This window comes from Pleurodeles waltl, chromosome 5 (assembly GCF_031143425.1).
Source record: "Pleurodeles waltl isolate 20211129_DDA chromosome 5, aPleWal1.hap1.20221129, whole genome shotgun sequence".
In the NCBI taxonomy this organism is placed as follows: Eukaryota; Metazoa; Chordata; class Amphibia; order Caudata; family Salamandridae; genus Pleurodeles; species Pleurodeles waltl.
Genome location: NC_090444.1, coordinates 1,373,979,154 through 1,374,006,780, shown reverse-complemented (window position 1 = coordinate 1,374,006,780; position 27,627 = coordinate 1,373,979,154). Strand labels below are relative to the sequence as shown.

The window sequence follows — 27,627 nt, the reverse complement described above, 5'->3', positions numbered from 1 at the left end:
AAGAATGGCCGGGTTCATCCTCTACCTCGTCATCACAGTCTTCAAAGATTTTGGGGTGTCGTCCTCATCCCGCATCGGCATCCTTTGGTTAACCCACCTCTGTTTGTGTCATTACTGAAGAGTCCTCTTCACCCAAAAAGTGAGGCAGGCCTGGCACGCGGTGCTGCTATTCTCAGGCAAGAAGCAGAGGTTGCAGACTTGGGGACCAGTTCAAGAATAGTTGGACTGACACTAGGGGCAGTACTGGAAGGGAGTCCTTTCCATCACTGTCCTGGCATCCGCGACCCTTTGGCTCCAGAGACTAGGGGGTGAAAGGCCACGTAAGGGGGCTGAGGTCCTGCCAGGGGGCACCACAGAGACAAATTTAAAGATCGTGTACCAAGGATAAAATATGTGTATGGATCCGTGAAGACTGTTAAGGGACAACATGAATGGAAAGGTTGAAAATGCCTAAAGAAAGCACTATAAGGCGCCAACCCCAGAGCTAGATCAGTACACTACCAAACCCAATGGCGGGAAAAAAAACTTAACAATGAAGCCAATGCCTATGGGCTAAAAGAGTCACTATACCTTGAAAGACTTCTTTAAAGAAAAATAAGTTGCAAATGTCCCAAGACGAACCCTAGATGACAGGAGTTTGCTCAGTATGAGTATCTATAGCAACACATGCTACGAACAGGTACTTCCTACATCAATGGGTGATTTTTGAGGTGGTTGTAATGGGTCAGTGCCATCGCCGCTGAAGGTAGCGTCTATTCCATGAAAGAGAGTATGATGGACAGAGTTAACTGTGTCGGCAACAGTCTGGTCATCAATGAAGATCCGATTGTCAGCAATGCTGTCACAGGCTTTGAAAAATCAACTCGGCCACCCGACATGGCGATCCAAATATTTTCAGGGAGTGTGTTTTCAGGTCTACTGGACCGGTCTGGCTAGAGAGCATAACCACCTTACTTTGAGGCCCGCATAGCAACAAAAAGTGTTCTGGGTGGCTAACTGCAGCACATGCTCAGGGCTGCAGGGTCCATACTGTAATCGGTCAATCAGTTAGCTACTCACCCTGCTGAGTTCTAAGATGGAGCTCGTAGTGCAAACAATTTATTCCAGCTTCCCACTGGCTGACTACAATCAGCCAGGGAAGGACATTTAGGTCAGGTATACACGCAGGGTGTCTGCCTGTTCCTGCATGCGTTGCTTCTGAGGCTGAGGTGGCAGAGCTGGACAGTATTTCAGGCCATGCTCAGAAATGAGGTGCACTTGAGGAACTGAGTACCCCTCATCATCGAGCAGAAGCTTACATAATGTGTAATATCGTTAGCTGATGACCAGCATCGCAGAGGCCTTTATTAAAGACAACAGTATTTAAACATGGACTGAGAAACTATGATACTCTGCCTCCCCAATAACAACAATGCCGCCCACTGGTGAACTAAGGGAAGTCAACTGTCATGTGTGTTGTATATGTGGCAAAGATTCTTATATCAAGAAACACTGTAGTCTAAATAAATAGAGAAGGTGTTTCTACAGTGTGCAGCCTAAACTCACATATTTAAAGGTGCTCTCATATAAGGCTTGGGACACGCAGCAAATGAACCAGGAAGAGTGACATTCCCTGGCATAGGCTACTATCCTCCGTGAGTTTCCGTCATAGTAAAATAACAGTAAAATAAGTGTTCACTCCAGGGGAGGGTAATAGTACAATCACTAAAAAGCACGTCAGCATTATTTGCTCTCTATAAACTAGTGCCACATTTGTTGGGTGGCTATGTGGGAAAATGGTCACGCTTCGAACAAATGCTGTTGCCTGTAACTGAATAATTTAACAGACTCTTCAGTGAACCTAGCCATTCTATGCAGCCTGTTATGTTACCATGCTTGCTATTCTGGCACTGGGAAGGGAATTAAAAGACCATCTGGTTATTTTTTAGGTCGGGCTGCTGGGGAAGAGTCTTAGAAACAGGTCACCTCCTCACAGGATAAGTTCTACTCACAAGTCTTTGCCTGTCTCAAGTTACAGTAATAGTAGCCAGGTTCTTCTGCATGATACCAGCACTGAACCACTTTTTAGGAGGTTCCTGAGCTATGTCCCCATTAACACCAGTGGCCATGAAAGCGATTGATTAAGTCACAGAAGGTGAGTGCAGCTGCTGAGTCCTCTCTCAGTTTTCTCTACCACATGCCAACAGTCACATGAAAACAAGACCATTGCAAAGGTGGCGACAGAAAAAATAAAATAATAAAAATTAGTGTTGGTACACAAGTGAATCAAAAGTTAGATAGTTAGGATGGGCAAAATCTGAAGAAAATGCAAGTAAATATTGTCAGTCCGGAGTATAAACAACAAAATGCATGAACCTGCTCTTAACTCTACCTCCCTGCTGATAACCCAATTGAATTAGACACATTTTATGAATATCAGAGACAATCCCATGATTTAAATCTAGCTATTTAAGAGCATCTTATGGCCACTTACTAGCAACCACAATGAGCACAATTAGGCTACACATTACTAGACAGGCCTATTTAATACATGTTGGGATCCATCAACCATATGCGGCTCACCAACCTGGGGTAAATCCATTCCAACAAAGAAATTTCGCCTATTTTGAAAATGAGGATCTTGTTTAGGCAAAATAGTAATTTTGAAGTGAGGACCTCATGTGATAATTAAGTTAAAAGGTCGCCACCAAGACAAAAGTATAACACACTCTACAGTAACGATGGACCAAACATGATTCCGGGTCCATTCAAATACAGCTCCCACTGTTCTAGTTCCACATCCATCACACACACCATACCTAAACCGAACAGCAATGCAAGTCAAAGGCATACACAGAGCCTTGTGTACACTGCGTTTGAGGTAGGACATACTTGTTACTACTTTCATCTGCTTTTGTCATCACAATCCGACAAGAGTGTCAAACCACAAAATGACTACTATTGCATGCAGAGCATAGGCACACAGCTTAATATAGACCAATAAACCATTAGGAGCCACTTTCACACTTTGGGGGAAACATATGTCCCCAAAGGCCCCACATGCATTTAATAAAATGTATATTTGTATTCAACATTGAGCCAGTACTTAATCTGTCTTACTTACTTGCTGATGCAATGTTGCAAATGATTTGAAGCATACCCTTATATTTAGAGATATCTCAACCCAGTATACATTGTTAAGTATGTCCATTGAATTGCATAGACAGGGGTGCATAAAACACATTCATAGTCATAGCAACCAACAAGTGCATATAGCACATCTGTAGTCATAGCAATCAACAAGAGACTCTGGAATTACACCCACTCCACCACAAACAAATGCATGTACCTAGGTGATAAAGGACATGTAATAAGGCCTGATAGGTCCACTAGGTCAGATTTACACACATGGTTTTACATCCGGTTGCCCCCCCCCCCCCAATGGATTATTTCCACATATCCCTGCAACTCTGAAATAATAACAGTATGGAGATATATATATATATATATATATATAGTAACATGTGAACCATTTTGTGATACAATTAGGACCATTGACAGTTCTTGATTTCTAAGTCCCTGAGACAGTCTGACGGGGGGTGGGCTGTAAAATATGGATATGGCCCAAAAAGTGTAGACTTACCCGAGAAGCCAACCCAAAGTACAGCTACACAACCGAGAATCCTGGTAGGGTGTATTCATGGGAAAAAAAAAAAAACAATACAATGTCGTTCACAGAGACAGTGATCCAGGATTCAAGACTCTAATTTTAGCTTCTCCAAAGAAACTCTGATCTTGCTAATTGACTATTCAGACCCTTAAGCGACAAAAAATAGCACTGGTGTGGGGAAAAAGGTATATTGTGTAAATTATTGTAAAATCCACTGTGAAAAAAAAATCTCGAAATATTGAATGAATATGTTTGGGAAACCACGAAACCCAATATAAACAAAAAAAATGAAGATACAGACTTCTTTCTAGGAAATAAATAAAATGCATCAACTGGGGGGAAGATGAAAAATTCATTTAGGGAACTTGTAATTTATTTGCTGTATGCCCATTCCTCCCTTGTATCCTACGAAGATCTAAAAAAAAAATCCCCTGGAGGATAATACTATTTTTACATTGCATTGCTTAACAATAAACCCAAGTATTAGTGGGAAAAATCCATGCTGAGCTCAGTAACTACCAGAGCACAATTAGACTTTGCGTCACTAATGCAAAACACATTTATCTCTTGGACACTATCATAGGAGTCAAAGTACAAGCACCAATGAATCGGTTAGCTGGGTGCTTATTAACCCAGTGGGTGCCTGCGGCGAGCTGGTCTCGTCTTGGCACACGGTTCCCGTGAGCCTGGGATGAGACCAGCTCATCCTGCACCCGGCTAGCACTTCCCGTGGGCCTCCCTCCCACACACCCCCAGTCAGGGATGGAAAGGGAATAATTTCCCCTTACACCCCAGACTACCCTCCCCCCGGCAATCTGATGACGTCAGCGCGCTCACAGCGTGTCGATGTCATCAAATGCTGCCGGGGGCGCGCTGGATGCCATTTGCTTCCAGTGTGTAGAGAGAGGACGTCCCAGAGGTGAGTCCTTCTCTTTTTTTTTTTAGGGGGGAGCGATGCCTTGGGCAAGAGTCGCTCCTCTGGGGGCAAAATACAATCCATATTTGTGCCCCCGGGGGGGTCGAAATCCACTAGAAACCAGGGATTATATTGTTTGTGACGATTTCGGGCAGCTACCCCTTAGTCAATGGTAGCTGCCCTGGGGGCAATATTTTTTTCCACGTAGGGTTTTGGGGCATTTCCTTTCGCAGGCACTAGGCCTACCCACAGAAGTGAGGTACCATTTTTATCAGGTGACTTGGGGGAACGCTGGGTGGATGGAATTTGTTTTGGCTCCTCTCAGATTCCAGAACTTTGTCACTGAAATGTGAGGAAAAAGTGTTTAGCCAAATTATGAGGTTTGCAAAGGATTCTGGGTAACAGAACCTGGTGCGAGCCCCACAAGTCAACCCATTTTGGATTCCCCTAGGTGTATAGTTTACAAAAATGCACAGGTTTGGTAGGTTTCCCTAGGTGCCGGATGAGTTAGAGGCCAAAATCCACAGCTAGGCACTTTGCAAAAATCAGCTCTGTTTTCTTTGGGAAAAATGTGATGTGTCCACATTGTGTTTTGGGGCATTTCCTGTCGTGGGCACTAGGCCTACCCACACAAGTAAGGTACCATTTTTATCGGGAGTCTTGGGGGTGGGGGGGGTGAACGCTGGTTGGAAGAAAATTTGTAGCTCCTCTCAGATTCCAGAAATTTCTGTCACCGAACTGTGAGGAAAGTGTTTTTTGGCCTAATTTTGAGGTTTGCAAAGGATTCTGGGGTAACAGAACTGGGTGAGAACCCCACAAGTCACCCCATCTTGGATTCCCCTAGGTGTCTAGTTTTAAAAAATGCGCAGGTTTGGTAGATTTCCCAAGGTGCCGGCTGAGCTAGAGGCCAAAATCTACAGCTATGCACTTTGCAAAACACATGTCAGATTTCAATGGTGATGTGTCCATGTTGCGTTTCCTGTCGCAAGCATTAGGCCTACCCACGCAAGGGAGGTACAATTTTTATCTCGAGACTTGGGGGGGAGGAGAGGGAGGGAGGGGGGGGGGGGAGGGAGGGAGGGAGGGAGGGAGGGGGGGAGAGGGAGGAGGCGGGGAGACACAGATTAGCAAACCAAGTGTTATTGCCCCTTGTCTTTCTCTCCATTTTTTCATTCCAAATGTAAGACAGTGTGTAAAAAAAGATGTCTATTAGAGAAATGACCTGTAATTCACATGCTACTATGGGCACCCCAGAATTCAGAGATAACCACTGCTTCTCAACACCTTATCTTGTGCCCATTTTGGAAATACAAAGGTTTTCTCTATATCTATTTTTCACTCTTTATATTTCAGCAAATGAATTGCTGTATATCTAGTATAGAATGAAAACCCATTGCACGGTGCAGCTCATTTATTGGCTCTGGGTACCTAGGTTTCTTAATGAACCTACAAGCCCTATATATCCCCGCAACCAGAAGAGTCCAGCAGACGTAACGATATATTGCTTTAAAAAAATCCGACATCGCAGGAAAAAGTTAGAGTAAAATGTGGAGAAAAATGGCTGTTTATCATCACCTCAATTTCAATATCTTTACATTTCAGCTGTTATTTTCTGTAGGAAACCCTTGTAGGATCTACACAAATTATCCCCTGCTGTATTCAAAATGATGTCTACTTTTCAAAAATGTTTAGTTGTCTGGGATCCAGCATTGGTTTCACACCCATTTCTGTCACTAACTGTAAGGAGGCTGAAAGCACACAAAAATCGTAAAAATGGGGTATGCCCCAGTAAAATGCCAAAATTGTGTTGAAAAATTGCGTTTTCCGATTCAAGTCTGCCTGTTCCTGAAAGCTGGGAAGATTGTGTTATTAGCACTGCAAACCCTTTGTTGACGCCATTTTCAGGGAAAAAACCACAAGCCTTCTGCAGCCCTTTTTTGTTTTTAAAAAAACTAACTTTGTGCTGTATTTTGTCTAATTTCTTGGTCTCCTTCAGGGGAACCCACAAACTCTGGCTACCTCTAGAATCCCTAGGATGTTGGAAATAAATGACGCAAATTTGGCGTGGGTAGCTTATGTGGACAAAAAGTTATAAGGACCTAAGTGCAAACTGCCCCAAATAGTCAAAAAAAGGCCTGCCACCTGAGGGGGAAAAGGCCTGGCAACGAAGGGGTTAAGGAAGAGATGTTTGTGACTAAGATCTAGGCCTGCAGCTACACCTCTGTTAAGTTGGTATATGAATCATTTGGCAAAACATTTCTAAACCGTCAAAAACATTTTTTGCCATCTGTAAAAAGCAGGAAAACAAATATTTGTCTTGAGTGGTCATATGTCTCATACTTCAATCAAGTCAGAATATGACAATGGGAATTAATTTCACCAGGAATTTGCATTACACAAACAATCTGCAATTATAAGCTACTTGATATGCCCCACGCTGCTTTTGAGCTTTAATCCAGCGAATGTTTTCAGTAGAGTAGTGAAACAGTTTTTTTCAAATAAACTGAATGCAATAGTTCTTGACTTAATTTAAGAAATAAATCAGACACTTACAAGTTACAGCACAATACAGTGAATACCTTAAATATGTATGCTACATTGAAATAAATTAAAGGACATTTTTCACAGCAATATTTTTGTATTGGTGTCAAACTGAATAACCATAAAAGTCTACTGACTTTATTTTAAGTGTTCCAGCATCCCACTGCCAAAAACATATCGTGCCATCTGCCCCAGTTGAAGAGAGGAATCTTTTTGAACCACTACACAATGGTGAAAACTGAAAAACAAAAACACATTCTACCAATTAAAAACATGACAAAAGAACCATCAGTAATTACAAAAAATATTAGATAAAAGTATACCATAACATTAAATAAAAAATAAAAGTGAGAGCAAATTTAAGAGTGAAAGCGAAACACTGAGTGAGCTAGAGGAATAAGTTACTTACCTTGGGTAACACATCTCTGATAGAGAGTCTAAGTGCTGATTCCTCATCTTAGAATCTTCTTTAAGAGTCAGGCTGGTTCCAGAAAATCTTAGGCAGTACCACAGCATGCCACTAAGTGGCAACAGTCGGCTCTGTATTGGAAGTGACGTTGCGGTGACCACATAAGCAGCACACTGCCAGTTTCTTTAGTGTCAAAACACAGAGCCACATAAAAAACAATGTCTGACTAGTATGTAGTGTCTAGTGGGATCTTTTGGGTGAGGAGTACAGTTCGCAAAACAGGGAGGGTGTGAGGGACAGTGAGGAACCTACGTTAGATAAGAGTCTCCAGCAAAAAAAGTCATTATCGAAGGTAAGTAACTTGTCCTTCTGCTAGAGACTACAAACTTCTGATTTACCACCTCAGAATAGATACCCAAGCATTACCTCCCTAGCGGAGGTTCTGAGAACTGGTTTAAAAAGAAATCACAGAGGACCTAGCAGACGAAATGACTGTATCTACAGATCTGACCGGGCAAAGAGTAGTGCTTTGTGAACGTGCGAAGTGACACACACGTAGCAGCTTGGTACAGACAGGTACCCCGCATGCTAACACAGAAGTAGCGGCCTTGGCCCAAGTTGCATGGGCCTGCAAGCCCACAGGAGGCTGCTTCTTACCTAGTGCGTAGCACAATTCACCGGGAGATGGTCTGTTTTTGCACAGTCTTGCTTTTCTTCGCTACGACGAACCCAATTAAGAGTTGATCATCCAACCGGTGATCTTTGGCATTAATCTATATAAAAAGGGAAGGATCTTTGTGGTTCTAAGAAAAGGAGTCCTTACAAGGATGAGGTGGAGTGAAAAAAAGTGGGTAGTATGATGTTCTGGCCTAGAAGAAAAGGAGTGACCACCTCTGATAGAAAAGGGGTACATGATAGGAGGACCAGCTTTTTGTCTGGGTAGAACCTAGAAGCTGGTTGCCAAAATTACATCACAGACATCGGAAGAGAGATCAAAAGATGTCAACTGTTGCTACTCAATCTCCAGGCATGAAGGTGGAGAGGTCAGATTCAGATGCAGGACCTTGCCCTCTTGCTGCAAGAGAAGGTTTTCCCTAAGGGACAGCCTGATCGGAGGACCGATGCTCAGGCGATCAGGATACTATACTCTCCATGCCCAATCCGGAGGAGCAAGAATGACTTGGACAGACCTGATCTCGGAGACTCGGTGGGAGCGGTATCAGTCGAAAGGTGTATAATGTTACCTAACATCGAGCAGGAGCATGTCGGTAAGGGTCTCATTGAAAGGAATCAATGGTTCAGCTGAGCCCACACCTGTTGAAGCATCTCTGTCAAGACGTCGGTCTTCATCTAGACTGCTGACAGCTGGAGGTCAAGGACCTCTGCTTCCCTGCTCATCACAGTGGCAAAGGATGCACCCTCCTCCAAAAACAGGGCCCGAAGTTGTAAGCATGACAGATTCTAGGGAAGTGCCCAAGCCCCTGGCATCACTCAGTTCCTCATACCAGTTTTCTTCTAGTTCAGGATCATCCCGTAGGTTACCAAACCCTTCTACCCCTCATCTCTGCCTTCAGGAATGAAGGGTTTATCTAGGGGCAGTAAGTCCAGGGCCTAGATGACTCTGGCAATGACATTAAACATCGCTGGCAAAGAGTCGCAGATGATGATGGGCTCGTCCTAATGCGGTGCCAGTGGCATCAGGGATGGGGCAGGATTGAGTGGAGCCAGTGTGGAAGACAATGCCTGGGTCGGCATTAGTCTAGATCTGGGGGTGATTCCAGAGGGCCCGGCTGGCATTGGGGGAGGACTCGGTGGTGGTAACCCAGCAGGGGTGCCTACTGGCTCCGTGTGGCCTGAAGACATGTGCAAGGGGGCTGGTGGTCCAAAGATGGCATGCTAGCATTGCAGAACTCTTTCAAATTTTGTTATATTATTATTTTTTTTTTTTAAAGGAACAAGGATACCTTATCAGCAAATTAGACTTACTTATAGGTAGAGATACCATGAAGTCTATGTACAATATCCACATGGATAGCCCAATGGTATTTAATAACACATTCCCTCTAAATTGCAGTGCAAAAGTGTGTGCGTCCTTCCTACACATGCCAGGAAGGGGCGCTTACGTGACTGGAGTAGGTGCTGTACCCAACAATGCCTTGTACAAAGGTACACCACATACCCGGCGCAGGCACATCCCTGGCTACTGGTGGGACGCAGCACTGAGTGTGCCCACCATCAGAATAGCCTGTCAAACATGCATCAGGTCCCCCACTGCAGGCCAGTCGAGGCGCAGTTGCGATTGTACTTACGGTGGCATGACTCACTCCTTAGTCAACCCTGAGTGGGCCTTTCACTACCCCTAGGGTGGAGCAGGTGGTAGATGAAAGGTTGGGCAGGAACACATGGGTGTTCCATGCCCTGGTAGTGAAGAACCCCCACATGGTTTTTCCCTACCTAGAAGATCACCTCTTCTCAAAGGTTAGACTGATTCTCCTTTAGTAACCTTGGGGCAGTGGCCACTTTCCCACCTTAAGTACAGTGTGGAAGTGTGCACGCCCTTCCGTCAATATAAAGAAGTGGCGCTTACCAGTGTGTTCATAGGTAACCCCAGGGTGTTCTCAAACATGTGTCCCGCCTGCCATTGCAGGCCTGAGTGCGCGCTTGCATCCAGGATGCTTTTAAACATGTGCTAAGCTTGCCATTGCAGGCCTGGGTGTGCTTGATTGCATCATGGTGTTATAAACATGTGTCCAGCATGCCACTGCAAGCCTGTGTGAGCGCCATTGCACATATGCTTGTGTTGGCCTTTCTAAATCTCCAGCCAACCTTGAGGAGAAATTCCACTACCAATAGAGCACCCCTAGGGTAGGTACTGAAGGGGTGAAGTGAGTGGTAGGTGAAAGGCAGGTCATGTGTTCTCTGCCCAGGTAGTGAACTATACCCATATGTGTTTTACCTAACTCTAAAGGTTGCTCTTCCCGTAAGGCTAACATTGGGGAGTGATTGAAATCACTCCAAACTGCAAAAGTGGATTGTAGTGGAGCAGCCTCATAATGTTTCCTTATCATTAGATTCACAATGACAAACCCCTTCCTACGGTAAAGGTGGTTTGTCATTACTAGCTTAGAAATGCCACTTCTGTAAAGTGGGCATTTCTCTGCTTTAACATTTGTGGTGTGCCTTTCAACTTGGCTCTGATCCACTCTGGAAGCTGGTGGAGCACATCTGTGTATTCCCCCGCGCAGCTATCAACATTGCGCATGTAACTGGAACAACAGACCTCTGCCATTTGAGGGCCTGGCTGGATAGATTGGAGGAAGAGGTTTTGACACGGCCTCTAGGAGCCAGATCATGACCCCACTAAAGATTAAGATCTGCATTCCAGGGCCCCATGGCTGAAATTTAGGTGAGACATATGTACCTCAAAGGGAGCCCCTATGAACAACCCCCAACTTCAAAAGCATACTACAGTATAACTACTAGTGCCATACTTCAGCAAGGCAAAGATACACTTGTGGGGCCATAGGACCGGAGAATATGGTCCACGCGGTGCACACTGCCACAGGAATCAATTGTGCACACAGAGGGTTAATGTCATTGGAAGGGACTGCATACCTTTCCTGAACAGTGGCTGGCCTGGGCTCAAGACTGATTTGCGTATGGCCGGGTCCAAACTGGGGTGGCATTGTGGGCAAAAAAACAATGGATTAAACCCAATCTTTGTGACTGGGGGATGGATGTTAGCATTGTTCAGCATTCCACCCATCATCTGTTTTTTTTTTGCTTTTGTCGCCCTAAGTGGGAAGGGTATGCACAGACATGGGTCCCTTGCTCACTGGACCACTGGATTCAAGCTAGCCTGGCTGATGAGGGGTGATACCCCGAAAACAGTCCCTGGATGGGGCATGCCTGTTCCCATGGGGTGCAGGGTCAAGACTGATTTTTATACGGCTGGGTCCAAACTGGGGTGGCATGGTGGGCAAAAAGATGATGGATTAAACTCAGATCTTTGTGACTAAGGGTGAATGTCTGCACTGTTCAGCATTCTGTACATCCTCTGTTCTTTTTGCTTTTGACCTGGGCTGACAACCTGCTGCTGTGTGCCACTGCAGGAAGTTGGCCTGGTGTGTTGTGGGTACCTAAGGTACTTACACCTTATACCAGGTCCAGGTATCCCCTATTAGTGTAGTATAGGCAGTGACCAGAAGACAGAGTCTATAGAGGTAGCTGTGAATGAGCAGCCAAGGCTTATCTAGTAGACACGCAAAGCTCATGCAATACCACTGTAGTCTCTTTCACCCATGAAAGAAAATACTAAGTGCTACAAAAATAAAGGTACTTTATTTTAGCGACACAATACCAAAAAAGTCCTAGAGAGGCAACCCTCCAATAGGAGTTAAGTAACACCAATTATATACACTGGTTACCAGAAATAGGGATAGAAAGTGATGGAAAACAGTGCAAATGCAGTTAGACAATAGTGACCCTAGGGGAAGCTCAAACCATATACTAAAAAACAATGGAATGCGAACACAGGACCCCCACCTAGGTAAGTGGAATCTGTAGAGGGGAGCTGGGGGTACTAGGAAACCCCAAAGGTAAGTACTACACCCCGCTAGCAACCAGGAGGAAAGGAGTAAATTACTAGACTTTCCCCAAACCACCCAAAAGGAAAAGAAAATTCAACACCCAGACAAGACTGCAAGAAACCAGCAGTGGATTCCTGATGAGGAAGATCTGTGGAAGAAGGGTACCAAGTTCAGAAGTCACAGAAGAGTCCAGGAGGAGTAGGAGCTACTACCCACCCAGCTGTGAATGAGGGAGTTGGTCAACAGCGATGTGCAGGTCAGCACTGCAGCCCTGGAGTCGGTGAAGAGTTCCTAAGGGATGCAGATGTCGGCCCACCCTGGAAGAAGAACTTCAGTCGGATGCTGGTGCAGGAATTCCACCAACAAGCCTTGGCAAAGGCAAATGTTGGGGTTGGTGAAAAGTGGAGCTGCCAAGGACTAGCAAGGCCCAGGAGGACCCAATCCAGGAGGGGAAGTCAGGCGGGGCCCTCAGCGACACAGAGGGTCCACAGAACCAGAGGTAGCGCCCACAGGAGGGGGACAAAGGAGTCGCAGCAGAGCCCACACAGCACAAGTGGAGAAGTGTCACACGCCGCAGGAGAGCACGCAGAGGGCTGTGTGCTGCAGGAAGGAGTGCTGGGGGCTGGAGCTACACGCAGCCTGAAGATCCCTTCGAGGGATGGAAACAAGCCTTGGCGGCTGCAAGAGACACAGTGCACAGGGGTACTGTCCTGCGTGGGAAGGCAAGGGCTTACTGCCACCAAAGTTGGACAGCTGGCAGAGAGGGCCAAGAGGACTACTGCAGACCACACCCGTGATGCAGGTTTCACACAGCTCAGGATGAGAGGAGATCCACGCAGCCGGTTGTCATTGCAATAGCTGCCTGTGGATGCAGGGGAGTGATTCTTTCAATCCAAGGGAGATTCCTTTTTCCTTCTCGTGCAGACTGAAGGCTTGCCACTTTCAGAGGATGCACAGCCAGGGAAATGTTGCAGAAGCTGGAAGGAGCTGTGAAAATAATGTTGCAAGAAGAATCTTCTTAACGGACGCAGATTGTCAGTACCTGGAGAGTCCAGTCATGGTTCCAGTGGTTAGAAATCAAAGTAAGGCTGCAGAGGAGTCCTGCTGGAATCTTGCAAGCCGAATTTGAGGACCTACCCAAGACTGGTAGCTACCTCCAAAGGTTGTTCATCATAAACTCTGCTGATCGCATATCAGTAGAAATATATAGAATTACATTTGATGTATGCCTTTTGTTTGCAGCGGTAACAGATCAACAAAAGTTCATTCTCTGCCCTCCCCAGCCAGCCGTTTGCTGTGACCACAACCATCCGACTCAGGAGCAAGAATCTACAGCAAGCAGAATAATTTTACATGCACCATCCGAACTTAAAGCACCATAATGATGAAGATATACACATTGAAGCAGTTTGCTTGAAACTAAAAGGAATGTCTGTCGGTTTGAAATTGCAGAGCTTTGTATTTGTTTGAAAATGTCACAATTAAGGACAATGTTTTGTCTGTTTGTACAGACCCTGCCACCAATAGTGCTTCTGTAGCAGAGAAACTGTGGCTGCCACACCAGCAAGGGCAGAGGGTACACCCTCATGAGCAGTTATTAATTCTAGGCTGCGGTCCTGGTTGGGTAACACACGATCACCCACCCCAGGGACGCTAGCAAAAGGAATGTTACAGCCACTTAAGTGAAATAAATATTTTGCTGGATATTGTTTTTAGGTAGAGGGATGCCCTTGCGAGAAGCGGTCACTGCAGCCATATTATCTTTATCCAAACTCGTATGTGAACGAGTAATCACAGCTACAGTTGCAGACTTAACTGCAGATTCTGCTGCTTCATAAGCCAATAAATTCCCTACAAAGTGTATTTTAACACTCTGGTGACTCCATGTGTGTATCACAAGAGCCTGTAGCAAACCATCTAAGTTGTGCCACCTTTCCTCAAAGCAGTTTATGCTTCATAGCATTCCCTTTTGAGTTTCTGAACCTATTCAAGCACCAGTAAATGTAAGTTTTCATTAAACGACTGGACATAATAGCACAAATCACACACTATGAGTGTGGGGAATTATGGATGCATAATTTATAGTGCCAGAATTAAAGCCTGTTGTGCCATATATGGAAAATGTCACTTATCCAGTGTATATCTGTTCGTGGCATGTTCTGCTGCAGATACACATGCTGTGCATAAGGATTCCGACATCTAGTGTTGGGCTCAGAGTGTTTCAAATTGTTTTTCTTCAAAGAAGTCTTTGAGTCACGAGATCGACTGATTCCTCCTCTTCGGTTCCATTGTGCATGGGCATTGATTCCATTGTTAGATTGTTTTCCCGCAGAGGGGTAAAGGAAGGAGTGATAGAGTATATAAGTATAAAGTAAGAGTTGTTCATGCAAATGTAAATGTATATACAAGTGTAATAACTTAAACGACTAGAGGCTTCCGGGGAGGAGGGAGGGTGCATGTGAATGTGCAGTACTACTTGCCACGAACAGATGTACACTGGGTAAGTGACATTTTCCGTTTGATGGCATGTGTAGCTGCAGATACACATGCTATGCATAGACTACAAAGCAGTTAGTCCTCCCAGAAAGTGGTGGATAGTCTGTAGGAGTTGAAGTTGTTTGAAATAGTGTCCTTAAGACAGCCTGGCCAAAGGTGGCTTGTTACTGTGAGAAAACATCAACACTGTAGTGTTTTGTAAATGTATGAGGAGTTGACCAAGTAGCTGCTTTACATATATCAACTATTGGTATGTTTCCTAAAAATGCCATTGACGCACCTTTCTTTCTTGTAGAATGTGCTCTAGGAGTGATTAAAAGTTGTCTTTTTGCTTTGATATAGCATGTCTGTATGCATCTAACAATCCATCTTGCTAAACCTTGTTTTGATATAGGATTTCCTGTAGGTGGTTATTGGAAAGCAACGAAAAGTTGCTTTATTTTCCTAAAATCTTTAGTTCTGTCTATATAGTACGTAAGAGCTCTTTTGAGATCTAGGGTAGACTCGACGCCTTAAGTCCTGGGAGGTCAGCCCGACAGTGTCTCCTCAACCAGTGACTCCGCAGACGTCCCCGGCGCGTCGCTCTTTGAGGTTGTGAAGCCTACGAGTCAACAAGCTTCTCCAGCGCATCCTTGCGCGGAGGAGTCGAGTCCGGCGCCGGCTCCTCAGGACTATCCTGCGTTCCCAGCTCCAGGTACGGATCCGGCGGCATTTCTAAATGCCATGTTTGCCATTTTCCAAAACATGGCTCCGGGAGGTGGTGCGCCGGCTGGCCCCACTGGTCCCCTGGCATTCAACGTAGGCGTTCAGGCTCCGTACAGGCCGACGCCGTTTATGCCGTTCTGTCCGGCAGGAGACTCTAGCCAGGCGGCTGTGGCGCAGCCGTTGACGTCGAGGGTGAGACCTTCAACACCGTTGTCTGCTGAGATGGAGCCCCGAAGCCGGATGGCATCGACTGGTGCAGGGCGTTTATCCACGGCACCGATGGATCCATCTACGGCGTCTGAAGGATCCGGAGATCCTGAAATGATGCCTTCTCTGCACCATTCGCCGACGTCATTGCACTCCATGTCGACATCGGGGTTGGAGGCCAAATTGAGGTCCAGAAGGAAGGCCCTCAGGTTGCTGGAGGAGAGGGAGTACCAGCAGCAGATCCTTGAGGAAGGGGAGATTGCTGATCCCCAGAGTGAGTTTCCAGGATTGGATACGGCCAGTGGACTAGATACTTCCCCTGAATGGGAGCTGGCCTCCCCAGGGGAGTATACAGAGGAAGTAGCCACCATCAGGAAGGCAGCGGATTTCCTGGAACTTCCCTTGCCTAGGGCGCAGGTTAAAACCAACCTCCTGACAGAAGTACTTCATCCTGCCACAGCCACTGCAGATCCTCTGTTGCCATTCAATGAGGCTCTCATGGAGCCAATAGAAGAGGTATGGAAAAAGCCTGTCACTTCATCGGCTGTGAGCAGGTCGGTGGCCAGACGGTATAGGTCTGCACCTGGAGACCCTGCGTTTCTGTCTAAGCATTCGTCTCCAAAAAGTCTGTTCGTACAGGCATCCTGTTCCTCACAGTCTGCTCCTGGCTCCTTTCTGGGAGTCCAAGCGTGTGGAACAGTCGACCAAGAAAGTTTTCTCCTCGTGTAGCATGGCATTAAAATCTGCTTATGCTACCTGCATCCTTGGCAGGTACAAACATGAAATAATGGATGCGGCGAATACAGCGTTACCGGACATGCCCCAAGACTTGAATGGCATACTTTTGGATGCCCAGGCAGTGGCTACGCAAGTCATTCAGTCAGGGCTGGATACCACGGACTCTGTTGCTAGAACCATGGGGACCTCTGTTGCCACCAGGCGCCATGCTTGGTTGCGCACATCTGGATTTTCATCAGACGTTCAGGCCACGCTCTGGGACTTGCCTTTTGATGGAGCTAAATTGTTTGGATCTAAAGCAGACTCTGCGCTAGAGCAATTTAAGGAGTGTAGGGCCACTGCTAAGTCCTTGGGCCTGCAGGCTGTTTCGACCCCATTTAGATCTTTTAGGCGGCTGCAAGTTTTTGGATGAGGGGCTTCCTTTCGTGGGAGATCGCAGCAGGCAGGACAGCAGTCTTCGAGCCTCCCTTATCGATCATTTAGGGGGCGGGGTAAGGTCCGCACTAGAGGGGCACCCAGCAGCAGCACCCTTCCTCTTTCTCTTCCTCAGGAGGGATGCAACAAGGAAGGCAGCCTAAGTCCTCTCGCCATCACGTCCCATGCCTCTCCGGTAGGGGGAAGGCTATCTCTTTTTCTTCCCATGTGGGAGTCCATACATCCGATTCCTGGGTCATCAGTGTGGTGAGAAAAGGCTATGCCCTTCCCTTTCAGGAGATTCCTCCTCCCTTCCCTCCCCGTCCTTCCATTTGTTCAGAAGCTCATCTCCTGTTGCTAGAACAGGAGGTTCTGTCCCTATTGTCAAAAGGTGCAGTGGAGTTGGTTCCCGAGCAGGAGAGGGGTCAGGGATGTTATTCAAGGTACTTTCTGATCCCCAAAAATGATGGGCGTCTGAGGCCTATCTTGGACCTGAGGATTTTGAATTGGTTCCTCAAGCAGGAGAAATTCAAAATGCCGACTCTAGCACAGGTACTTATGGCGTTGAACAAGGAGGATGGTGTCGGTCAACTTGCAGGATGCTTATTTCCATATTCCCACTCTCAAGTCACACAGGACGTATCTCTGGTTTGTGGTGGGGTTGCAACACTACCAGTTTGAGGTCCTTCCTTTTGGTCTTACTGCCACACCTCGGGTCTTCACGAAGGTGATGGCGGTTGTTGCAGCAGACCTCAGAAGGAAAGGGATAGCGGTATTCCCTTGCCTGGACAATTGGCTGATCAAAGCCAAACCTCCGGGGCTTGTGTTGCATCATTTGCAGCTGGCAACCCAGTTGTTGTTCAGTCTGGGCTTTTCAATAAATGTGCCCAAGTCTCACCTAGAGCCCTCCCAACACCTCCTGTTCATAGGGGCAGTACTGGACACTACATTGAATCGGGCCTTTCCTCCGCCACAGCGGATCCAGGACATTCAGGCGTTGATGTCAATGTTTCAAGAAGGAGCGGTTGTTCCAGTCCTCAAGGTCCTTAGTTTGCTCAGTTTGTTTGCTTCTTGCATTCTGTTGGACACTCATGCACGCTGGCACATGAGGGCTCTTCAGTGGTGCCTCCGCAGGCAGTGGCTTCAACACAAAGGGGATCTTGAGGAGTCGATAAAGATCTCCAGAGACACTGCAGCAGATCTCCAATGGAGGGCTGCGGGCGGCAACCTGTCTCAAGGAAAGCTGTTTTCACTGCTTCTTCCGGTGGCCACAGTGATAACGGATGCCTCCACTTTGGGGTGGGGAGCTCATCTGGGGGACCTGGAGATCAATGGTCGTTGGTCTCCAGTGGAGCAGATGTTTCATATCAATCAGCTGGATCTGCGGGAGATTTGTTTGTCCCTCAAGGCCTTCCTCCCTTCCCTTCACAGTCAGTCGGTTCAAGTCCTAATGAACAACACGACCGCGATGTGGTACATCAACAAGCAGGGAGGAGTGGGGTCATACCTTCTCTGCAGAGAGGCTCTACGGCTCTGGCCCTGGGCTCAGGACCATCAGCTTTGCGTGATAGCAAACCATCTGGCTGGGGTTCAAAACACGCGTGCGGACAGTCTCAGATGGCTTTTCTTAGATAATCACGAGTGGCGTCTTCATCCAGATCTGGTTCTTTACATCTTTTGGATGTGGGGTTTTCCCCGGCTAGACCTTTTTGCCACTCGGGAGAACACGCACTGCCCGTTGTTCTGCAGCCTTCAGTATCCGAGGCAGGAGCGTTGGGGGACGCGTTTCAGATGTCCTGGTGCAGCCAGTTGCTTTACGCGTTTCATCCATATACCCTTGATTCCTCGGGTTCTGAGGAAGATTCACCAAGACCGGCCCAAGTCATTCTAATAGCTCCGGATTGGCCACGAAGGGTATGGTACGCAGACCTACTCCAACTCTCACTGTGCCCTCCGCTCCGTCTCCCTCTCAGGGCAGACCTCCTCTTGCAGTCGCAGGGGCAGGTTCTACACCCCCACCTCCAGAGCCTGCATCTTCATGCCTGGAGATTGAACGGGGCAACCTGAATGCTTTTTCTCTCCCGCCAGAGGTGGTGGATTTTATTTTATTGGCCAGGCGACACTCCACCAAATCAGTCTATGCGAGCAGGTGGGCTAAATTCGTTCATTGGTGTGGAGAGCAACAAATTAATCCCTTAAGTGCCCATCTGTCAGATATATTGCTGTTTGCTTTGTCGTTAGCGCGGCGAGGTTGCGCTGTGGCCACTGTCAAAGGCTATCTTTCGGCCATTTCGGCCTTCTTATGAATTCCTGATCAACCCTCTTTGTTCAAATCCCCTTTAATGTTAAGGTTTTTGAAGGGGCTTACCAATAGGTTTCCTCCCATTCCGTTTATCATGTCCCAGTGGGATTTGAATCTGGTGTTAACTTTTTTGATGGGCTCTCCCTTTGAGCCACTTTATTCTTGCCCTTTAAAGTTTTTGGTTTTGAAAACTGTGTTTCTAACAGCCATCACGTCGGCTAGACGTGTAGGTGAGCTTCAGGCGCTTTCTGTTCATCCACCTTTTACAACCTTTCATAAAGACAAAGTGGTTTTGAGGACCAGGGCAGCTTTCCTCCCCAAGGTAGTGTCTCCGTTTCATTTTGGACAATCCATCACTCTCTCGAAATTCTACCCTCCTCCGCATCCATCTAAGGAGGAGGAAAGACTCCATTGTCTGGACCCCAGGAGGGCTCTCAGTTTTTACATAGACAGGACGAGAGAGTTCCGCTTGGATGACCAACTCTTTATTGGATACGTGAGGAAGGGGAAGGCAGTCCACAAACGAACGCTGTCCAGGTGGGTCGTTCTTTGTATTAAGATGTTATTAATTGGCGAAGAAGGATCCTCCTGAGGGGGATCAGAGCCCATTCCACCAGGGCCAAGTCGACCACATCGGCCCTGGCCAGAGGTGTTCCAGTGGCGGACATTTGTAAGGCCACGACTTGGTCTTCCCTCCACACCTTTGTAAAGCATTATTGCCTCGATTCGGAGGGGAGGAGGGATGGCCATTTTGCGCGATCTGTGCTGCAGGAGTTCTTGGTATGGCCAGACGGACACCCTCCTCCGAGGTGGTACTGCTTTGGGACTCTATTCATTAGGTGAAGAATCCACAGGTAGTTGTATCCATCAGAAGGGCAAGTTACTTACCTTCGGTAACGCTTTTTCTAGTAGATACACTAGCTACCTGTGCATTCATCATGGTCCCTCCCGCCTCCCCGTTGTCTGTCTGGTCATGCAGAGATCTCCTTGGGTGTGCATTTGTATATTTTATTTATGTAAATATATGTATAAAAAAAAATTATATATATATATATATATATATATATATATATATATATATATATATATATATATATATAGTTGTATTTCTGTTTATTTGCAAGTTCTGAATTTTGTTCATAATGGTGTAGAACTTTTAGGAAGGTGCATTGGTATTGTTTCTATTATTGGCGATTGTTTTTTCAATAAAGGTTTATTGGATACAGTTATGAAGTGTTTGAATTATCAATGTTTATCTATTCGTCTCAAAGGCACGTAAAAAATGGCGTTAACTGACGTCAGCTCGCCGGCGAGGGCCTCTTATTGCCACAATGACGTCAGGCGGTGCCGCGTGGAGTCGAGCAATTGTGACGTCCTTGCCGACGTGCAGAGCTGGAGAGAAATTTCCGTCGAATGCTACGCATGGGGAGAATTCATTAGGTGAGGAATCCACAGGTAGCTAGTATATCCACCAGAAAAAGCGTTAGCGAAGTTAAGTAACTTGCTCGTCTAGTGGTAGGTTTAAGTGCTTGTTTAATTACTTCCATACATTCTGGTGGAAGTTTTAGGTAACCAAATTCTATGACTTCAGGAGCCAAATCGCTAGATTGAGAGCACTGGGGTTTAGATGCCTGATTTGACCTTTGTTTTGTGTTAACAAATTTGGTCTGTTTGGGAGTTTGGAATGAGATACTACACACAGATCCAGGAGTGTTGGGTACCAATGCTGGCATGACCATGTTGATGTTATGAGTATCGTGGTGAGTGACGTTTGACGTAGTTTGCTGACTAGAAAGGGAAGGAGTGGGAGGGGGGAAAAGCGTAAGCAAATATCCCTGGCCAACTGATCCGTAGAGCAGTGGTTCCCAACCTGTGGTCCGGGGACCCCTGGGGGTCCGCGAAGCCTTCTCAGGGGGTCCGCGAGAGCCTAGAAAATTAAAAAATATTAACAAATATTGACACATTAGGTCCCCAGCTTCCAGTAAAGATTCAGTGGGGGTCCCTGGGTTCCATTAATGTTAAAGTGGAGGTTCACAGAAATCAAAAGGTTGGGAACCACTGACATAGAGCATTGCCCTTGGATAGAGGGTGTGGGTGTCTGGATGCAAAGTTTTGGCATTTTGCACTTTTGCTTGTTGCGAATAGATCTATGTCTGGTGATCCCGACTTTTGAAACTACTTTTGAAGTACCTGGGCGTGAATCTTCCATTTGTGTGTTTGTTAGTGATTTCTAGGAGATCTGCCAGCTGATTGTCCATCCCTGGAATATATTGTGCTAGTAAATTATTATGATTGTGAACTGCCAATTTCCAAATTGTTTGGGCTAGGAGGGACAGCTCAGATGAATGTATCCCGCCCTGTTTGTTGAGGTAATACATGGTTGTCATGTTGTCTGTTTTTAAGAAAACATTCTTCGGTTTGAGAAGAGGTTGAAACAACTTTAGGACAAGAAACACAACTAATAATTCTAAGTGGTTTATTTGTAGCTGTTTCTGTTTGACATCCCATTGCCCTTGAATGGTCTGATTGTTTAGGTGAGCTCCCCAACCAATCCTTGATGCATCTGTTGGAATTATGGTCTGAGACACAGTCTTTAAATGACCACCCCTTCATTAGATTGCTGCGATTCCACCACTGAAGGGACATATGTTCTTGGTGGTCCATCAACACTAAATCTTAAAGTTGACCATGTGCTTGTGACCATTGTTGTGAAAGGCACTGCGGTAAGGGCCTCATGTTTAGTCTTGCACGTGGGACTATCGCTATGCAAGATGCCATCATTCCTAGAATCTTCATGATAAATCTCAGTGTATTGCGGATTTGGCTATATGAGTGGTATAAGATTTTGGAAAGCTTGTATCCTTTGTATATTTGGATAAGCTAGGGCTAGTTTAGTATTTAGGATAGCACCTAGGTACGGTTGTACCTGTGCTGGTTGAAGGTTTGACTTTTGGTAGTTTAGAGTGAACCCTAGGGTGTGCAAGGTTTCTATCACGTAACGAGTGTGTTGTTGACATTGTGTAAGATTTCTTGATTTTATTAGCCAATCGTCTAGATATGAAAGACATGGATGTGTGGTCTTCTTAAGTAGGCTGCTACTACTGCTAGACACTTTGTGAACACTCTTGGAGCTGTTATGCCAAATGGCAAGACCTTGAACTGGTAGTGTTTTCCTGCTATGACAAACCTGGGGTATTTTCTGTGAGCTGGGCGGATGGGTATGTGGAAATACGCATCTTTGAGATCTAGAGTAGTCATGTAATCTTGTTTTTGTAGTAGTGGAATAACATCTTGCAGAGTTACCATGTGAAAATACTCCTGTTCTTTGTTGAGAATGTGGAACTAATTCTATTGCTTGTTTTAATAGTAGCGATTGTACCTCTTGTAACAGAACGGTATGTTCTGGGGACAATTTCTGATATCGTGGTGGGATGTTTGGAGGGGTGGAGATTAATAGCAGTTGCAGGTAATTGATAATACCCAATTGTCTGTGGTGATATTTTGCCAATGAGAGGGTCATTGCTGTAGTCTTCCCCCACAGGAGATGTGTGGAGTGGAAGGGAGGAAAGGAAGTCACTGTTTAGGGTGTGTTGTCTGTTTAGAGGTTCGGAATTTAACTTGGTTTCTGAAATATTGACCTCTATAGAATCCTCTAAACCCACCTCACTGATTTGTTGTCCTTGCTTTGTTTGGGAGGTAGAAGCATCTGAGGATTGTAGCTTAAAGCCTCCTCTAAACTGTGGTCTGCGAAAGGAGCCTCTATATGGGGTGATGTATAAAGCGCCCATTGCTTTCCTCAGTATCTGAGTCCTTCCTCAGTTTCTCAATAGTGGTGTCTACCTCTGGGTCAAAGAGGTGCATTTTGTCAAAAGGCATATTAAGTACTGCCTGCTGAATTTCTGGTTTAAAACCAGAGGAGCGCAGCCATGCATGTCTTCTAAGTGTGATGGTAGTGTTTAAACTCCTTGCAGCTGTATCAGTAGCATTGAGGGCAGATCGTATTTGATTGTTGCTGATAGCTTGTCCCTCTTCCACCACTTGTTGTGCTCTTTTTTGAGGCTCCTTTGGGAGATGCTGTATAATATCTTGCATTTCGTTCCAATGGGCCCCATCATACCTGGCTAGAAGTGCCTGAGAATTTGCAATTATCCACTGATTTGCTGGTTGTGTAGCAACCCTTTTCCCTGCTGCATCAAATTTTCTACTCTCCTTATCAGGAGGCGGTGCGTCTCCTGATGACTGGCTGTTTGCCCTTTTAATTGCAGCACTGACTACTACTGAGTCTTGAGGGACCTGATGAGTGATGTAATCTGTGTCAGTAGAGGGCAGCTTATACTTCTTATTAATTCTAGGGGTGATAATTGTAAATTTCACAGGTTCATTAAAAATTTGGTCTGCACGTTTAACCATTCCTAGTAACACTGGGAGACACTGGTACCTGGAATTGGTAGAAGACACTGTTTTAAATAAAAAATCTTCTTCTAATGGCTCAGAATGCATGGTTACTCCATGATAAACTGCCGCCCTAGATATTACTTGGGGGTATGCAGTGGTGTCTTCTGGAGGAGAAGGTTTTGATGGATAAACGTCTGGATCATTGTCCGGGATGGGATCAGGGTCATAGAGGTCCCATGGGTCTGTCGTATCTCCATGTGAGTATAAAGAATGTGTTGGAGAAGGCAGTGGTGGTGGTCTATTCTGAGGTGAGAAAGAGCGATTTGGAGATTGAGGAGAAGTATGGAGAGGTAGTGGCTTCTCCCTTTGTTTTTGCACCTTTGCTGGTGGTTGCACAGAGTCTGGTTCCTCTTGGAAAGCCAGCTTTCTTTTGGTTTTTAAAGGAGGTGCAGTGATGTGTCTTCCTGTCTCCTTATGAATATGGATTCTGGACTGTCTCTCATCCATAACCTGTAATATTGGTTCAATCTCAGGCTCTTCCTCAGAAGTCTTTTGAGATTCCATGATTGGCCTTGTAATCGGTCTTAATTTTTTGAAAAGTCCTTGTTCCTCTGTATATGAGGATTTTTTCACCTCCGAAGTGTATAGTTTTTTCGGTAGAGAAAAAGTAGTTGAAGGTCTTGGCTCCGAAGCCGATTGCCGAATTTTCTACTCCGAGGAATGTGGTCTTTACAGGAGTCTGAAACGGTGCTTTTAACAGATTTGCTCGACTCCGAAGTGGACGGAGGAGTGGCCTTTTTCTGCGCCGACCCCTAAGAACGGTCACCAGCAGTCTTTTCTCGGCCCGAACCATGGCCTTCCTGCTCTGCAATCTCTGAGGATCTTCTTTGATCGAAATGATCGACAGGCCTCACAATCTTCCTTCCAATGGTCTGGAGAAAGGCACAAATTACAAACCAAGTGTTGGTCTTTAAAGGGGTACTTTGCATGGCACCGAGGGCTGAATCGGAATGGGGTCCGATCGATCAGACATCCCATGCGGTAGGCCCGAAGAGGCCCGAGTCGGGCGCACGCGCCCCAAAGGGCGAAAATGAAGTTTCAGACTGTACTACCGGTTCGATGCTAGATGGGAAACGCGATCAAAACAATACCGACGATTAAGAAGGTTTTCCAAATCTAAATCTCGGAGCGAGAGGAAACAAGTCCGAACCCGACTGCGGAAAGAAAACAATCTAACAATGGAGTCGGTGCCCATGCAAACTGGAATCGAGAGGAGTCTCTCGATCCCCCGATTCCGAAAAGACTTCTTCGAAGAAAAATAACTTGTAACAATCCGAACCCAACACTAGGTGTTGGAAGAGCTATGTATAGCACGTGTGTCTGCAGCTACACATGCCATCGAACATATATATATATATATATATATATATATATCTCTCTCGAGGAAGAATCTGTGTGCTAGTAAAACCTTTTACATTCATCTGGAAGTGTCCTGACCTTTTCTTGTGGTCACAAGAATTTGTGGTGATTTATTTTATGGGTATTCCCGAACTTTGACATTAAGTCAACGAGGCGGCAGTCACAGGATAGTAAATTATTCTTTTTTAATGTGCAATTGATACCTCCAACAATCACCAACGCGTTTCAACCTACACGGTCTTGATCACGGTGACAAACCAATCCAATTTAAGCTATATATACTGTTTATCCCAACATGGCCTTATGTGGCATTTTGGGATATGTAATTAATAACAATAAAAAGTTAATATAACAGAAAGCAAACTACCAATATATGATCACACCTCTTGTGCAACTAGATCATACTTATATACAAATTATTGAAAAAAATAATAAAAAATACCAAACGATAAGTAAAACATACTTATTACTTATTCTAGTCACAATCAATATTTTTATATATCACTCCATCTGTAAAAAAATAATAGATAAACATCCACAATAATGCTATTCTAATGCCTTATGTCATTTTTACATACCATTTATATTTTTCTTATTTTAGAACAGATTCTAGTTTTTTACTTTTCATTTATGGGTCTGGTATTTCATCAGTATACAACTATTCAATTTTTCTAAAATTATAATTAATAATCTCCCAACTTCACAGCCAATGACAATCAATTTATGTTGACATATCTCTCATTGTATTGCGATATGCTATAATTCCTCATCGCCATTCAATCCAGATGGAGTCTTAGTTTTTAATCTAATGATGTATCGAGACTCTAGTCGTCTCAATTTTTGCACTCTGTCTCCTCCACGTTCATGTTTTTTTATTGTTGCAATGCCATAATACCCCATATGTAGCCAATTTGATTCTAAGTGATTTTTTAAATGCTTCTTCATGGCATAGTTGTAATCGTCAATCTGTACAGCCCTATGTGCTCCAAGATAAGCTTCGTTAAGGGGCAGATAGTACTGCCAACGTATCTAAGACCACATAGGCATTCTATGACATATACAACCAAAGTTGTCTCACATGTAATCCTGTCTCTAATTGGGATCTCCTTACCCCGAAAATCTATCACTGCTTTTTTGTTACATCCAGTTTTGCATGCTTTACACTTATTGCAGCAATAGAATCCCTTATTTCCATCTGCCAACCAATTAGAATTTATTGGAGTCTCAAAATGGCTTCTCACCAATATGTACTTCAATGCTGGCACTTTTCTATATGTAACTGATGGACGGATGCCTACTTTCTGTCCAATATCACGATCTGTTTTAATCATGCGCCAATGCTTATTTAAAATCTTCAATATCTGTTGATTTTCTTTACTAGAATCCAAAATGAGTCTTATCTCATTAGTTTCAGTCATTGTTTCATTCAACACTTAATTTTTGCCAATACCTGGGCTCGTGTTTTTGCCTCTCCTTGATTCACCTCTCTCAATTTATATCCTCTCTTTAAAAATCTCTGTTTAGTTTCCCTAAATTTCATATTCATGTTTTGTTCATTTGAGCAGTTTCTTTTAATTCGAACAAATTCCCCATATGGGATACTTTTTATCAATGACCTTGGGTAAAAGCTTGATCCATATAGGCTACTATTAGTTGCTGTTGGTTTTCTGTGTAACGTGGTATGTAACACATTATTTTCAATATACACCAATACATCTAAAAATTCAATAGAGATCTTACTTGCCTTACATGAAAATTGTAATCCTACATTATTCATATTCAAGCCAGTGAAAAATTCCCTGTACATTTCTTCAGTTCCATTCCAGATAAAAATAGATCTATTTACCGTAACCACATCACCACTTTCTCCAAATACTCCTCATTTTCCTGTCCCCAAGCTATACACTTCTCCCACCAACCCATCATAAGTTTTGCATAGCTTGGAGAAAGGGAAACTCCCATGGCTGTCCCACACATCTGTTTATATATCTGATGGTTAAACATGAATACGTTGTTTCTTAGACATAACTCTGTCATTTCCAATAACATTTCAGAATGTGTTAAATAATGAATAATACTTTGTTTCAAAAAGAATTTCACTGCATTCATGCCCAGTTCAAGTGAAATTGAGGTATACAGTGAGACAACATCTCTGGTAACTAAGAGATAGGCAGATTGCCATGCCACTCCATCCAATAATCTTAAAAAGTCCCCTGAGTCTTGTATATATGAGTTCAAGTCTTTGACCATGGGTGCCAAGAAATGATCCACATATTTCGACACTCCTTCATATAATGATCCACAACTTGAAATAATCGGTCTACCTGGGGGTTTATTTAAGGTCTTGTGAATCTTTGGTAAGAAATGTATAGTTGGCATGATCGGATTTTCATTCATCATAAATGTTCTCTCATCACAAATGATTAATCCCTGAGTGCCATTTTTCCAATCTCTCATTTAAATCCAGTCCCAAATCATTCGTAGGAATTCTTGATTAGTTTGCAGTAGTTCGACTCAAGACTTAATTGACTATATGCTTCCTCCATATAGTCATCTCTGTCCCAAATCACTATATTTCCTCCTTTGTCTGCCGGTTTGATAATTATTGATTTTCCATCAAACCCTTCAATGCATCTCGTTGATTTTTAGTTAGATTTTCCTTACTTCCCTTATTTTCCATCTGTATTGTTCCCAAGTCATTAATGACAAGATCATAAAACACATCAATTTTATTACCTGGAGACAACATAAGGCAAAACTTGGATTTAGATTTAAACTTTGTTTTTTCTTTTTGTCCTATATCAATGCCCAAATTAATTAGTACCTATGTGTCCGTCATCTGGTCGT

General features: G+C 44.7%; 1 protein-coding gene across 2 annotated transcripts in view; it reads right to left on the bottom strand.

Annotated features, from left to right (window-relative positions):
• Window positions 1-27,627, bottom strand: part of PHIP (pleckstrin homology domain interacting protein) — a 1,338,206-nt gene that overhangs the window by 1,145,282 nt on the left and 165,297 nt on the right. For both annotated transcript variants that reach the window (XM_069235639.1, XM_069235640.1), the window contains one exon: window positions 7,244-7,344. In XM_069235639.1, coding sequence (XP_069091740.1) covers window positions 7,244-7,344 — 101 coding nt within the window. The remainder of the gene's footprint in view (window positions 1-7,243; window positions 7,345-27,627) is intronic.